The sequence below is a fragment of the Leptonychotes weddellii genome, chromosome 9, assembly GCF_054177405.1.
Source record: "Leptonychotes weddellii isolate Sample4059 chromosome 9, ASM5417740v2, whole genome shotgun sequence".
Classification (NCBI taxonomy): Eukaryota; Metazoa; Chordata; class Mammalia; order Carnivora; family Phocidae; genus Leptonychotes; species Leptonychotes weddellii.
In genome coordinates this window covers 53085108-53100935 of record NC_138377.1, presented here as the reverse complement: position 1 = coordinate 53100935, position 15828 = coordinate 53085108, and the positions used below count along the sequence as shown (strand labels likewise).

At 35.5% G+C, this 15828-nt stretch overlaps 1 protein-coding gene across 1 annotated transcript in view; it reads left to right on the top strand.

The window, feature by feature from the left end:
* TTC6 (tetratricopeptide repeat domain 6) overlaps nt 1-15828 on the top strand; it is a 180551-nt gene that overhangs the window by 86241 nt on the left and 78482 nt on the right. The window contains exon 7 of the mRNA XM_081829680.1: nt 9546-9650. Within this exon, the coding sequence (XP_081685806.1) occupies nt 9546-9650 (105 nt within the window). The remainder of the gene's footprint in view (nt 1-9545; nt 9651-15828) is intronic.

The following is a 15828-nucleotide window of genomic DNA, read 5'->3' as shown; positions in this document are numbered from 1 at the left end:
AAATAAAAAGGTCATGGAGATGTACAACGTGGAGACTATAGTTAACAATACTGCATTGCATATTTGAAAGTTGCTTAGACAGTAGATCTTGAAAGTTTCTTTTCAGAAGAAAAGAAATTCTGTAACTATATATGGTGAAGAATATTGACTAGACTTATTGTGGTGATCATTTTGCAACATATACAAATATCAAATCATTATATTGTACACTTGAAACCAATATAATGTTATATGTCAATTTTACTTCAATAATAAAAATAAACAGAAAAGAAGTAGAAAGTCTTAGGAAAGAAATTGAAAACATCAGGAAGAAACACAAACATTTAGAATTAAAAATATAATAACTGAAATAAAAAGCTTAGTAGACGGGCTCAAAAGTAGAGTGGAGGAGATAGGAATTAGTGAACTTGAAGATAGAAGAATAGAATTTATCCAGTCTGAACAACAAAGAGAAATAGATTTAAAAAATTTTTACAGACTTGTGGGAACAAGTCCTTAGGGACCTGTGGGCATATAATAAAAGATCTAGCATTTGTGTTATTGCAGTCCTGTAAGGAGAAGAAAAAGAAGAGGTGGTGGTGGCTGAAAATGTGTAGGAAGAAATAATGGCTGAAAACTTTCCAAATTTAGAAAAAGACAAACATACTTAGGAAGCTGAGCAAACCCCAAGCAGGAAAAATCTAAGGAAATTTGTACTAAGCCACATAATAGTCAAACTTCTGAGAAGTAATGACATAGAAAAAACCTTGAAAGCACCAAGAGAGAAACAACATGTTATCTATAGGAGAAAAACAATTTGAATGGCAGTGGATTTCTCATCAGAAACTAGGGAGGCCAGAAATCAGTCCTATATCCAGAGAAAATATCCGTTGGGAATGAAGGGGAATCAAGACGTTTTCAGATAAAAGGAAAGAGAATTTGTTGCTGGCAGATTTGACCTAAAAGAATGACTAGAGGAAGTTCTCTAAATAGGAGGAAAATGATAAAAAGAAGAAATCTTGGAGTATCTAGAAGGAACAAAAAAGTGTAAAGCAAAAATATGATTAAAGCATTAGTTTCCTTCACCTTTTGAGTATTCTAAATTATGTTTGTCAGTTGAAGTAAAAAATTATTATGTTGTTAACTGTATATAGAGGAAATGTTTAAAATAATTATAAATGGGGAAGGATATAAAGGGAGGTAAGGTTTCATATCACTTGAACTGGTAAAATGATGACATTTGTAGATTTTGATAAATTATGTTTATATAATGTAATTCCTAGAGAAAAACTAAAAAGCTATATAAAGAGATACACTCAAAAACACCATAGATAAATAAAAGTGGAATTTAAAAATATATCCAGGTAACAGGAAGGCAGGAAAAAGAAAACAGAGAAACAAAAGATACCAGAGAGAACAAACAAAACAAAAAATGAAATGGCAGACTAAATCCCCAAGTTAAATGTAAATTGTCTAGATACATCAATTAAGTGATGGAGATTGCAGAGTAGACTGAAAAACATAACCCAAGTAACTGACTTCAAATATAATGATATAGGAGGTTGAAAACAAAGGGGTAAAAAAAGGTATATCATGCAAACATAAAGAAAAGCAGATTATTCGTTAATATTAATATCATTAATATCAGGTAAAGCAGACTTCCAAGCAAAGAAAATTATCAGAGGGGCATTATATTATCATAAAAGTGTCAATCTACCAGGAAGACATAGCAGTCTTAAGAAGTGTGTGCACCAAAGAACAGACCTGCAAACCATATGAAGCAAAAACTGGAATGAGAAATAGGCAATTCCACAATTACAGTTAGAGATGTCACCACCTCTCCAAATAATTGATGAAAACACTTAGAAAATCAGAAGAGATATAGGAGAACTCAAAAACTCCATTAACCAATAGAATCTAGTTGAAATTATAGAACATTATACCCAATGAAAGCAGGATCATACATTCTTTTCAAGTTCCCATAGGACATATACCAAGATAGAGCAAATCCATAATGGAATCAAATTAGAGAACAGTAACAAAGATAACCAAAAAATCTCCAAATATTTGGAAGCTAAACAATAAAGTTAAAAGTAACTGTGCATTAACAAGAAAGTCTCAAGAGATTAAATTTATATATATATATTTTAAGATTTTATTTATTTGATAGAGAGCAAGCACGAGCAGAGGGGAGGGGCAGAGGGACAAGCATACTCCCCACTGAGTGTGGAGCCCAATGGACACAGGGCTTGATCCCAGGACCCTGAGATCAGGACCTGAGCCAAAATCAGACACTTAACCAACTGAGCCACCCAGGTGCTCCCCCCACCTTTTTAAAAAACTGAACATGCACCTACCACTCAGCAATAAAAAGGAAGGAACTCTTAATATGTGCAACTATAAGGATGAATCCTCAGAAAATTACACTGAAAAAGCCAATTTTAAAAGATTACATACTCTATGGTTTCCTTATATAACATTCTTGAAATAACAAAATTATAGAAATGGAAGACAGATTAGTGGTTTCTAGGGTTTCAGGATGGGGGGGGTCAGATGAGTGTGTCTATAAAAGGACAACATGAGGGATCCTTGTGATGAAAATGTTTTGTATTTTGACTGTGTTATTGTACTATAGTTTTGCAAGATGTTACCTTTGAGGGAAACTGGGTAGAGGATAGATGGGATCTCTCTTACTATTTCTTAAAACTGCATGTGAATCTATAATTATCTCAAAATAAAAAAAGTTTAATAAAAAATTGTGATCATTAGAGCAAAAAAAAAAGAGCAACTAAACTTAGTTATAAAGGTAATCTTGAGTGATAATTTGTATAGCTAAAAGAGAATGTATTAAGTGATAATTCCCACAGCTAAAGCCACATCAATGACTTTCATGCCTTGATACATTAAAATCTATTGTTATAATGTTGGAGAGGTTGTGGAGAAAGGGGAACCCTCTTACACTGTTGATGGGAATGCAAGTTGGTACAGCCACTTTGGAAAACAGTTTGGAGGTGCCTCAGAAAATTAAAAATAGAGCTACCCTATGACCCAGCAATTGCACTCCTGGGTATTTACCCCAAAGACACCAATGTAGTGAAAAGAAGGGCCATATGCACCCCAATGTTCATAGCAGCAATGTCTGCAATAGCCAAACTGTGGAAAGAGCTGAGAAGCCCTTCAACAGATGAATGGATAAAGAAGATGTGGTCCATATATACAATGGAATATTACTCAGCCATCAGAAAGGATGAATACCCAACTTTTACATCAACATGGATGGGACTGGAGGAGATTATGCTAAGTGAAATAAGTCAAGCAGAGAAAGTCAATTATCATATGGTTTCACTTATTTGTGGAACATAAGGAAAGGCATGGAGGACATTAGGAGAAGGAAGGGAAAAATGAAGAGAGAGAAATCAGAGAGGGAGATGAACCATGAGAGACTGTGGACTCTGAGAAACAAACAGGGTTTTAGAGGGGAGGGAGTGGGGGGATGGGTTAGCACAGTGATGGGGTTGGGTTAGCCTGGTGGAGGGCACGTACTGCATGGAGCACTGGGTGTTATACGAAAACAGTGAAGCATGGAACACTACATCAAGAACTAATGATGTATTGGGGCGCCTGGGTGGCTCAGTCGTTAAGCGTCTGCCTTGGGCTCAGGTCATGATCCCAGGGTCCTGGGATCGAGCCCCACATCAGTCTCTCTGCTCGGCCGGGAGCCTGCTTCTCCCTCTCCCACTCCCCCTGCTTGTGTTCCCTCTCTAGCTGTCTCTCTCTCTCTCTCTGTCAAATAAATAAAATAAAATCTTTAAAAAAAAAAAAAGAACTAATGATGTATTGTATGGTGACTAACATAACATAATAAAATAAAATTAAATTAAATTAAAAAAACAAAAAAAATCTATTGTTGTTTTGTACTTTGAGTGGATTTTTTACCCATTTATGATTTGTAACATTGTACATTGGTTATTTGTTCATCGAGTTATGTAACTCTTCAAATGTATCAACATTTTACTATATATATAATATCAAAATATCTTATTTTTAATATTATCAGAAAAAGGTTTTAGCATTGTGTTAGAAGGTGGAGGAGGGACAGTAAAGTATCCTCCAGACTGAGAAGGCACTTTGAGACTGAAAAACGAAGCAAACAACTCCATACTCTTCACACAGTTTTATTCAGGATGACTTACTGACAGGAGGGATTGGGCACACAAATGACTCAGGTACTATGCAGCTACTCTCTGTCCAATCTGAACCTTAATCCTTAACTTTTACAGAGTGAGGGGCATGGTGGTCAGGGCAAAGAGTAGTTCTCTAAAGTGACGCCATCTGTTCACCAGTCATCCCTACTAGTCACCTGAAGTGGAGCCTTTTATGCACTGCTTTAGGGAAGATCAGAGTGAGCCTTCCCATATTCCCGTCAGAGTATACATTAGCCTCCATGGGACCTGGAACATGTGGTACTGAGGGAGGTCCTTGCATGGGCATGAACAAGATGGAGAGCCAAACATGGAGTCGGTGTTGTCTACACTCCTACGCACTGGGAACCTGACAGACTCATGGTGAGAGACACACATTTTCCAAATTTCTCATTTTTGCTAACAGCTTAAATTTTTTCATTGGCACAAATACTCTCAAGGGTTTTATTTGAAATGACAGGATTGCTTCTTCATTCATTTTCAAGATAATGCTTGCCATATATTCATCTGAATGAACAGTTTGATGTTTGTCCTCTCAAATGAAAATGGTCGCTAGTTCAGTTCACAACTCTCACAGTAGCACATGGGTTTTTCCTCAAAACCACCATCCTACTTCACTGTGGCCACAGGAACACTTTATGTGTACTTCTCATTTAGTCGCATTGATGCGTACTTAAAAAAAGATGTGTGCTTAAAAGTTGAGATGTAATAAAATTAACAATCTTTCCTGCTTTCTGGTGGGCACTTTTAAGGAGCGGCTGCCTTGATTCATGCTAAGGTGCCATCAGTTTTGTTCAAATTTTTTTTTTTTTTTTACCATCAGTGCAAATTTCAACACAGAGGAAAGGCAAATAGCCTCTAAATATTATTGAGTGAATAGTTTTCAATTGTGGAAAGGTATTGAAAAGGTCTTGAAAAGCCCCTTATAAAGGTCTTGAGCTATTTAGAGTCTCAGACCACATTTTGAAAAGTCTCATTCATCCTTATGTTTCACTTATATGAAGCTTAATTTACCCCTAGGAACTAATTTGCATGTCTCTCTCCCTTAGTGAACAGAATATTCTGATTTTTGCTCTTCAATGTGAACATGAGTTATTGTATTGGCTTGTAATATACATAGTAACCATAGGGGTTGTGCAGGTGTTATTACACTAAGTCAAGCTTGTTGCTTAATAGTAATTCAGTTTGATGTGCAATCTCGATCTTCCTGTTAAGTACTAGCAGCTACCAACCCTGTCATTTCTAACCATTTTTCCTAGTTCTTAGAAAGTTCTGAGAATTGCAGGGGAAGTCAATTTACCACAATGAGTGTTTCTTCACTAGTTTAATTTGATAAATTCTCTCCTGAAGGTGCACCTGTGCTTTTCCTTAATAGCAAAGTTTCTGCTTGCTTAGTGATACATTTTCCTCTCTTCCCACTTGGAGGGTTGTATCTTGCTTACTTCTAGGGAAATCATTTTATTCTGGAGGCTTACGCTGCTGGACATCTATCTACTACATGGAAGGAATTACTGTATTGTATGTGTCCTATCATTTGAATGCCTGAGATTTTCTTAATTTCTAGGTCATCTTTGGAAGAAGAGTTGTCAGCTGATTTTGGAAGATTTTATTCATCTTTTAGCAATGACTTCCTGGCTCTAGGTCTATACAGCCTAAAGTGATACAGTGTGCCCAGCAAAACAGAGGACAAGTGAGATGGAAACTTAATTTTGAATTCATATGGTGGACAAATTAACCTGGCAACTGCAAAATCTGCTTTTTGCTAAATACTCTGTTGGTACTTGGGAAATGTGATCAAGTGTATGGAATGGTTTAAGTATACCTGACTAGAAATAAAAGTGGTCAAGACTCAATGTCACCTTGTAATTGTGGATCTTTATTTACTGTGTTTAGGTCTTTGTATATTACTCTAAAAAGTCTGTAACATCCATACTCCAGGAGATGTCACTCTTAAGGTTTCATAGTTAATGCTATAGTAATGCTTGCAAATTAATGCTTTAAAATTATTTGAGGTCATTTTTCTAGTGAAAAATCTTTTTGGGGAAAATGAATAGTCCAAGTGTTATTAAAAGTCAATGGAAATATAATTACCAATAATACCATGCATTCAAGCAGCCATTATTTTTAAAATCTTACATATTCTTGAAGATTTTGTCATGAATGCCTGATTAATTTTTATGTCTCCAACTATTTTTTTAAAAGATTTATCCATTCATTTGAGAGAGAAAGAGAGCGCATGCATGCATGTTCAGGGGAAGGGGAGTGGGTAGGGGGAGAGAATCTCCAGGAGAATCCCCACTGAGTGCGCAGCCCAACATGGGTCTCAATCCCAAGACCCTGAGATCACCACCTGAGCCAAAATCAAGAGTTGGACGCTCAACTGACTGAGCCATCCAGGCACCCGAATGCCTCTGACTATTTTTAAAAATAATTTTGTCCTTTATTGTTTGCTTTATTATTATTTATTGTTAATGAACTTTATTTTGTAGAATTGTTTTAGAATACAGAAAAGTTACAAAGGTAGTATAGAGGTTTCCCATATATTACATATCCTGTTTCCCCTGTTATTAATAGGATAATATTGGATTGAATAGTGGCCCCAAAGAGATATGTTCAAGTCCTAACCCACAGTACCTGTTAATGTTACCTTATTTGGAAATAGGGTCTTTGCAGATATAATTCAGGGTCTTGGGATGAATTCTGGATTTAGAGTGGGCCCTAAATCCAATAGGACAGGGTCCTTCTAAGAGGAAAATGCCACTCAAACACACAGGGAGGAAGACCGTGTGACAGCAGAGGCAGAGATTGGAATGATGCAGCTGCAAGCTAAGGAATGCCAAGGACTGATGACAACCACTTGAAGCTAGAAAGAAGCAAGGAAGGATTCTTCCCAGAAACTTCAAAGGAGCATGGACCTTCCTACAACTTGATTTTGGACTTTTAGTCTCCAGAGCAGTGAGAGAATACATTTTTGTTAGTTTAAACCACCCAGTGGTAATTTGTTATGGCAGCCTTAGGAGATTAATACAGCCTACAGTACCATGACCCAATATTTATACAGTATCATTAACTAAGGTCCATACTTCGTTCAGATTTCTTTAGTTTTTGTATAATGTCCATTTTCTGTTACAGGATCCCATCCAGGATACCACATTATATTTAGTTGTCATATTTAGTTGCCTTAGGTTTCTCCTGGCTGTGACAGTTTCTGAGACTTTGAGGGGGTAGTGGTCAGATATTTTGTAGAATGTCCTCCAATTGGGATTTGCCTGATGTGATTTTGGAATTAAGACAACCAAGGTAAAGTGCCATTTTAATCACATCATATCAAAGGTACATATTATCAACATTGTTATCACTGTTGATGTTAACCTTAATCATCTAAGGTAGTGTTTGCCAAGTTTCTTCATTGTGTAGTTTCCCTTTTTCCCCGTTTCCATACTGTAGTCTTTGGAATGTGGAGTTGTGCTCTACCTTCTTGAGGGCAGAGTATAACAAAAAAATTAATCTGTATTTGTGCAAATTTGTCTATTCGTATTTATTTATTCATTCAATTATTTATAGCAGTATGACTCATGGATATTTATGTTGTACTTTGAGTTATACTCCAATAATACTTCATTATTATTATTATTTTGTTAATATATTTTGAGCTTTGGTTATTAAGAGTTCCTTTGGTTGTCTCCTATGTCCCTTCTACATATCCCATTACTGTGGGATCTTTTTTTAAAAACAGGCTCATCTTGTATATTTCTTGCCCCAGTCCATAGAATCAGCCATTTATATAAGAAACCCTAGTTGCCTTTATTGGAGAATGTGATTAGAAACCAAGATCTAGGCATTCAGTGTACTTGTTGGTACCAGGGCATTGTTGCTTCCAGGCCTTCTCAGGTGACACAGCAAGGAAATATGTATGGTATACTAACTCCTGTAAATATTTCCATATGTAATCATCTATGTCTAAATTAAGCTAAACATGAGTTCATAATGATATCTTCAACTCTAATCCATTACCACATGATCATTCTAACCTCCTCTCTTGCTTTTCTTTTAAACTCCCAAACAGCGATAACCCTGGCTTCTACCATCTTCCATCCATTTACTTAACTGTTCAATTCCAGTGTAGAAGTATCAGAATTATTAACCCATATTTCTGTGGTATACAACTTCAGCAACTAAAGTACAGTGTTATGTACCATTTCTTTTGCCTTTACTTTTGTAGACTATATTCATTTCCAAAGCTACTAAGGTCAGCAACTTCCCCCAACCCCCTTCAGTGAGGTGGTTTCATACTTTTATAATACAGTTAGATTGTTTTGTTATATTCTGCATTCCATCCTGGGATTCCTCTTGATTTCCTAAATGATTTTTAAAAATTTACATACACAAAAATTCACTCTTTGTGCTCTAAAGTTCAGTAGGTTTTGACAAACGCATAATGTTATAGAGCCACAATTCCAGTATCATATAGAATAATTTCACCTCCCTAAAAAGTCACCTATGCCTGATTAAGTTTTATTTTGAAAAAACAATTATAGAAACCAAACTAACATACACCTGGGGACACTTTATCAAGAATTGATAAAGATTTTGTTTCAGATTTTTTAAAATAAAAGAAATTTAAAAAATAAGAAGTCCTTTTGTACTTTTTTCTAATTCCATTTCTCTTCGTTCTCTTTCAAGGGCAGTTACTGTTACAGATGCAGTCTTTCTAGTCCATGATTTTATACTTTAATAGATGTATTTGTGACACTAAACAATAAATACTATAGTTCTGCATGTTCTAGAGACATTTATATATGGGACACTATTTTGTATGCATCTTTCTAAAATTTGCTTATTATACTGTCAATAGTATGCTTCTAAGATCCATCTGTGGTTTATAATTTTTGGGCTTGAATAACCTTATAGTATTAGTTATATGACTATGCCATATTTTATTCATCTGTTTTTCTATTAATGGACATTTGGATTGGGCTTTGTTTTTTGCTATTTCATATGCTGTATGAACATCCTTGTACATATCTCTTCATGAAATGTATAAGAATTTTCTTAAAATATATAGCTGGAATTGAAATTACTGGGTCATAAGGCATGTACATTATTTCTTTTCCTGGAAACGGCCAGTTTGCCTCCAGTGTCGTTCTAGTAGTTTCCCCACATTCTCAGCATCAGTTAGAATTGCCAACTTTACATTTCTGCTAATCTGATGGGTATGAAAATTTGTCTTTCCCAGACTTTCAGGGGCTGTGGTACCAATCAACTCACTATCTAGGCCACTAGAAACACTTTTGATGGGAGTTGGGGTTTTTACACTAGAGATCATTTGTTAGTTTCTAATAGCTTTTTATTTTATTTTCAAAGGTGTCTGCTTATCCAGGATGTACGAAGTTGTTTTGGAATCTAACTCCACCCAAATTCTCTCTTCCAGTATCTGTTATGAAGGAAACTCTATATCCAAAATATGAGGTAACACACAGAATGACTTTTCTCTGTTGTTGTTTAATAATTAAATTGTATAATTGATAATGACATTAAATTGTACTGGACAGTTGCTGTGTAAATTGCCAGACAACTATTGCCATAACTGAGAATGACTGGATGATACTCTAGCATTGCACTTATCCATATTACTTTAGCCAGTCAAGAAGATTATTCTGTTTTCTTTTTGAAAAAATACTTTATTTGACTGAGGTTGCAAGATATAGAACTACTAAGGTTGTTTAGAAGATCTTCATGTCATTTTCATTTGCTTTTAAAGTGAACTTTTAGGGGCGCCTGGGTGGCTTAGTTGTTAAGCGCCCGCCTTATTTTTTTTAAAAAAATAAAGTGAACTCTTAGTTAATTTAATGTTAAAAAAAGCTTAGCATCACCCAATATGGTTATTGCTCTTTTTTCTTCTTCCCTTAAAGACTGTTTGCTCTCATTTTATGTTATATTGATTATTTTAAAGCTTAGAAAAATCAAGAGAAGAAAACCAAGTTCACTTATTATTCTTCTGCAGACAATTACTGTCTGCTTTTTTGGTCCATTTTCTTTCATTGTTAAAAATTTTTCTTCCTTTCTTAATCTCAGGAAACAAACTGAGGGTTGCTGGAGTGATGGGGGTTGGGAGGGATCGGGTGGCTGGGTGATAGACACTGGGGAGGGTATGTGCTATGGTGAGCGCTGTGAAGTGTGCAAGACTGTTGAATCACAGATCTGTACCTCTGAAACAAATAATACATTATATGTTAAAAAAAAAAAGAAGATAGCAGGAAGGGAAGAATGAAGGGGGGGAAATCGGAGGGGGAGATGAACCATGAGAGACTATGGACTCTGAAAAACAAACTGAGGGTTCTAGAGGGGAGGGGGGTGAGAGGATGGGTTAGCCTGGTGATGGGTATTAAAGAGGGCACGTTCTGCATGGAGCACTGGGTGTTATACGCAAACAATGAATCATGGAACACTACATCAAAAACTCATGATGTAATGTATGGTGATTAATATAATAAAAATTTTTTTTCTTCCTCCTCCTTTTCTCTTTCCTCCCCTTTCTTCTTCCTTTTAATTATTTTCCTCTTTTTTTTTTAAGATTTTATTTATTTATTTGAGACAGAATGAGAGAGAGAGCGCACATGAGAGGGGGGAGGGTCAGAGGGAGAAGCAGGCTCCCTGCCGAGCAGGGAGCCCGATCCCGGACTCGATCCTGGGACTCCAGGATCATGACCTGAGCCGAAGGCAGTCGCTTAACCAACTGAGCCACCCAGGCGCCCTAGTTTTTTTCCTCTTAAAACAATTCTGTGATGAACATTATTATGCATAATTTTTTTTTATTGTGCATAATTTTTTAATGGTACTTAGGATTATTTTATTTGCATGGGATTTTAGGCAGCTTGCTAAAACTCCTATCAGAGAACAATAAAACAGAAGCACCTGGGTGGCTCAGTTGTTAGGCGTCTGCCTTTGGCTCAGGTCATGATCCCGGGATCCTGGGATCGAGCCCCGCATTGGGCTCCCTGCTCGGCAGGAAGCCTGCTTCTCTCTCTCCCACTTCCCCTGCTTGTGTTCCCTCTCTCGCTGTGTTTCTCTCTGTCAAATAAATAAATAAAATCTTAAAAAAATTTAGAAAAGAAAACAATAAAACAAAACGTTGAAGAAATCATAGGGAGAACATAAGAAGGGTAATAGTGTAATCGAGTCAGAGGTAAAATTAAATTAAAAATTTCTGTCCATATATGCTGTTGCTTGAAGTGGAATAATCAATTTACCTCTTAGCTTCTTTGCAACCAAGGCAGGGATGGAATCACATTAATATTTGATCGATTCTGAATGTTAATGTTGAAACATCTTTACGTTTTTTAGATTACTTGGTCATGGTGCATTATGCTTAAATATTATGCAATATTTTATTTTTAATATATATTCATGGTGAAATATGTATGTAGTATCTTTTTTTTCTTTTGTTGGACTCTCCTATTAGGTTTATTCTTGCTTCATAAAGGTAATTGGGTAGCATTTCATTTTTTTTAAATATCCTGAAATTAATATAACATAAAAATAATCTAGAAAATGCGGAAGAACTCAGTGGAAACATTTGAACCTTTTGGGAAGGTAATTGTTTGACAATTAGAATTTTTTCTTTTCTATAATATTACACTGTATGTTAACATTCAGCAAAGCAATCCTTAGCCTCCCTGACCCCCTCCCCCAGCAGCTGGGATGAGGGCAACCTATGCCTCATGGGTCATTTGATCTTGAGGTCCTTCAAGTTTTTTTTTTTTTTTAAGATTTTATTTATTTATTTGAGAGAGAGAGAATGAGAGACAGAGAGCATGAGAGGGAGGAGGGTCAGAGGGAGAAGCAGACTCCCTGCCGAGCAGGGAGCCCGATGCGGGACTCGATCCGGGGACTCCAGGATCATGACCTGAGCCGAAGGCAGTCGCTTAACCAACTGAGCCACCCAGGCGCCCGGAGGTCCTTCAAGTTTTTAAACACTGTTTTGACTTGGCATTATTTTGTTTTAATTTTATTCTTTATCCTTATTAACATAAGAAAATATATTCTTTAGAATACCAGTTTCCCATCCAAGTACTATTGGTATTTGCTTTCCAGTTTTCTATATGTTCCAATATTGTCTATTAATTCAATGGTATTATAAGTTGTAACCATTTTTACATTGTGGCAGCACTAAGCAGAGCATAGGCTTTCCAATCCATCTTGGATTTGAATCCCACTTACTTTCTGGATAATCTTTACTAGTATCTTAGTTTCTTGAAGCCTCAGTTTTTTTTTTTTTTTATGTAAAATAGGTGTTCTGAGAATTTAGTGAGAGACTATATAGCGTATGGCCTAATGAATAATAAGTGCTCAATTAAGAATAGATATAGCTGTTATATTGTCATATAATTCCATTCTTCTGTGGCATATTTCTTTCATTTGATCTATAAAACACTGTGTGTGTGTGTTGGGGGGAGATGCCTGGCTGGCTCAGTTGGAAGAACATGTGACTCTTGATCTCTGGGTTGTGGGTTCAAGCTCCATGTTGGATGTAGAGATTATTAAAATAAATAAATAAACTTAAAAAAATAAGAATAAAAAATAAAAAACACTGTTGGGGATTTTTCAGCGGTTGTGTTTTACTTATTTCTCCACGTGGTACCAGTAGTTTTTACTTTAGGTGATTAGAAGCTGTTTTATCTTTATTATGAATTTAGCAGAGTTTTACCTTTATTATGAATTCTTTTTCTTATCAATTTTAAGTGACCTACTTTGGCTTTTTTAATGCTGGAATTCTACTGTAATATGGCCTGCCCTCTGTTCTTTTCTGTCTGTGTTCAGGAATATTTTCATTTTAATCCTTTGTTGTTTTTCTTTGTTTTTGTTTCGTTTCAGATGAACCATCTAAGTAGCATATCATTTATTGGTATTATTATTATTATTATTATTTTGTGCTTTCTATCTTTTAAAAATTTTCTTTCTATTCTGTCTTTTGTTAAACCACCATTATTTTCTTTAGCAATATTATTGTTTTTGCTGTTCTGAGTAACAAGGCCTAATAAATTACTTAAGAACTTGCATGAGTAGTATATGAATACTTTAGTGTAGAAAAAATTCAAATGATACAGCCGTGTATGGCATAAAGAGCACTACCCACCTTGAATGCTATCCTTTCCCAGTTCTCTTCTCTCTGAAGTTTACTAATATTAAATGTATTGTATGTATCCTTTCGGACATTTTTTTCATTTATGTAATGCAAGTGTATGCAAATTAATATTTCTACATGTGTGGAATCATGTAATCTATATTATTCTGCATCTTGAGTTTTTTGCTTAAAACATACTTCTGTTGATTCTCATTTATTGAATATTTACTATGAGCCAGACACTGTGCCAGGCACTTCACTTGTATTATTTCATTTGACCCTCCTATGAACCCAGAGAGGTACTAATTATGTCCCCAATCAAAAAAAGTCCCCTTCTCTCCATTTGTTCTGTTACCCTTTTCCTTACCTCTTCCTGGTGCTAAAAGTCACTAACCCAGTTTAGAAGGGTATATTATATTTATTGCTGCAGATCAAATTATCCCCAAATTTAGCAGTTTAAAACAAACTATTATTATCTCACACAGTTTCTGAGGATCTGGAATCCACAGTTTCTGGCCTAACTAGGAGGTTCTGGCTCAAGATCTCTCATGTGGTTTTAGTTAGGATCTCAGCTGAGGCTGCATCATAAAAAACAAAAACAAAACAAAGACAAACCTTCTCACAAACCACACTTGCACATATATCTTTGTATACAGACGTGTATTTTTCTATTTGGAATTCCTGATGAAAGTATATGTGTAATTTAAATCTTGAAAGATTGTTGTGTATATTTGCATTTCCTTTTCTTAAGTGTAATCTAAACTTTTCATTTATTTAAGAAGATAATATTTTTGGGGGGAGAAATATGTAACGAGCTAAAAGAAAAAGGTTCATAACATAAAGTATATTAAAGATTGCCTTAGTGTAAGATTGGTGAATATTAATTTGCATAAGTAGGCATGGCATCCATGAAAATGTGATGCTCATATCTCCTTCAAGAGAATCTGTTGACATAATCTTGACTGCCAGCCTCCAGCTGTTGTCCTGTAGATCTATCATGGCATTTGCTCTAAGGCCATTTTTCCTCTGGGCTGCTTCTAGCCAGTGACTGAACACAACAGGTTTGCTAGAGGTGACCCATACCTGCTTGATGTGGGATTGTTTCAACAGGCAGTTTTGGCTCAGAAACTTTCCATCTGCCTGGCTGAATCTCAGAACTGCTCTGTGATCTGAAGCTCTTCCTGCTCGCTCCTTCCTCTCTTCGCCTTTCACAGGTGTCAGCTGCATCATGGTCTGAAGGTTTCCTACTGCTCCCTCTCTTTGTCGCCTCCACTGGTAGCATCTGCTTCTAACTGAATTGACCCAGCTGGGGGGTAATATGAGTAATATGTAATATTACTCAATATACTGTAGTGAGTACAATATTTTCCAAATTCTATGTTTATAAGTAGGGGCATGTATTTTTCTCTCTTCGTATTTAGAAAATGTGAGTATAGGGAATTGAAAGTAGAAAGAAGTTTCTGAACAGAAGTAAGAACTGTAGCAAGACTCAGATTGGTTTGTAACCAGGACTGGTTACAACTGGTGATGACAGAATAACCCATTAGAAAGATGGTCCAAAAGTCAGTCAGTGCTGGTGGTTGTTCATACCCAATGACTAGAATAAAAAGGATCCAAAAGGACTTCTGGCATAAAGAGATGGCCCAGGACACTTTTCATGCATCCTAACTGGAATCAGACCTTTGTTCAAAGAATCCTTTGTTCAAAGGTTCCTTAGAATGGGAAATAGTATGTAGATACAAAGGTCTGTATGCCCTGTGTTTTAAAGGTAAATTTAAAATGTTTATATATATTGTGATAACTGATATTTTTTGTTTTATCCTGACATATAATTTATGGTTTTTATTGACTCTGCCTTTGTTTGTTTCATTTTCTTCTTTTATTCCTTTTCTTAAATTTATCTTTTTTGTTGTTCCTTTTTTTTTAAAAAAATTCAGTAGTCTAGATATATATTCAGGTTTTATTTTTACTTTTTCAACTATTTTGATAAATTGTGTTTTATTAACCCTATTTTGGATTATATGCTATTTCTTATTCTTATGGTGGTTTCCCTGGATAGACATCTTCAACTTATCAAAATCTTGTGTTAATCAGTATCTTTATACTCTTCCAGGAAAATACAATGACTTTAAAACCTTTCAATTCCATTTACCCCTTTTGCCTTAATATGTTTTTACTTTGTTATATTCTTAGATCTTTATCTTTTAAAACCCTCAAAACATTACATTTTATACAATATTTCTTATATTTTACCCATATATTTATCCCTCTCTCTTTTTCTTTTCTTTTTTTTTTTCCCCTAGCATCTCAGAACTTTGTCTGGAATCATTTTACCCTTTGCCTGAAATATATCTTTAGAATTTGCTTTAAGGGAAGTAGGAAGTCTGCAATTAATGAAAATATTGGTTTTTCTGTTTCGAATGTCTTTATATTAGCTCATTCTTGAGAGAGATTATACCTGGGTATGATGTATATTGCAGATATTTTATTCTCTAGCATCCACTGTTGCTATTGGGAAGTAAG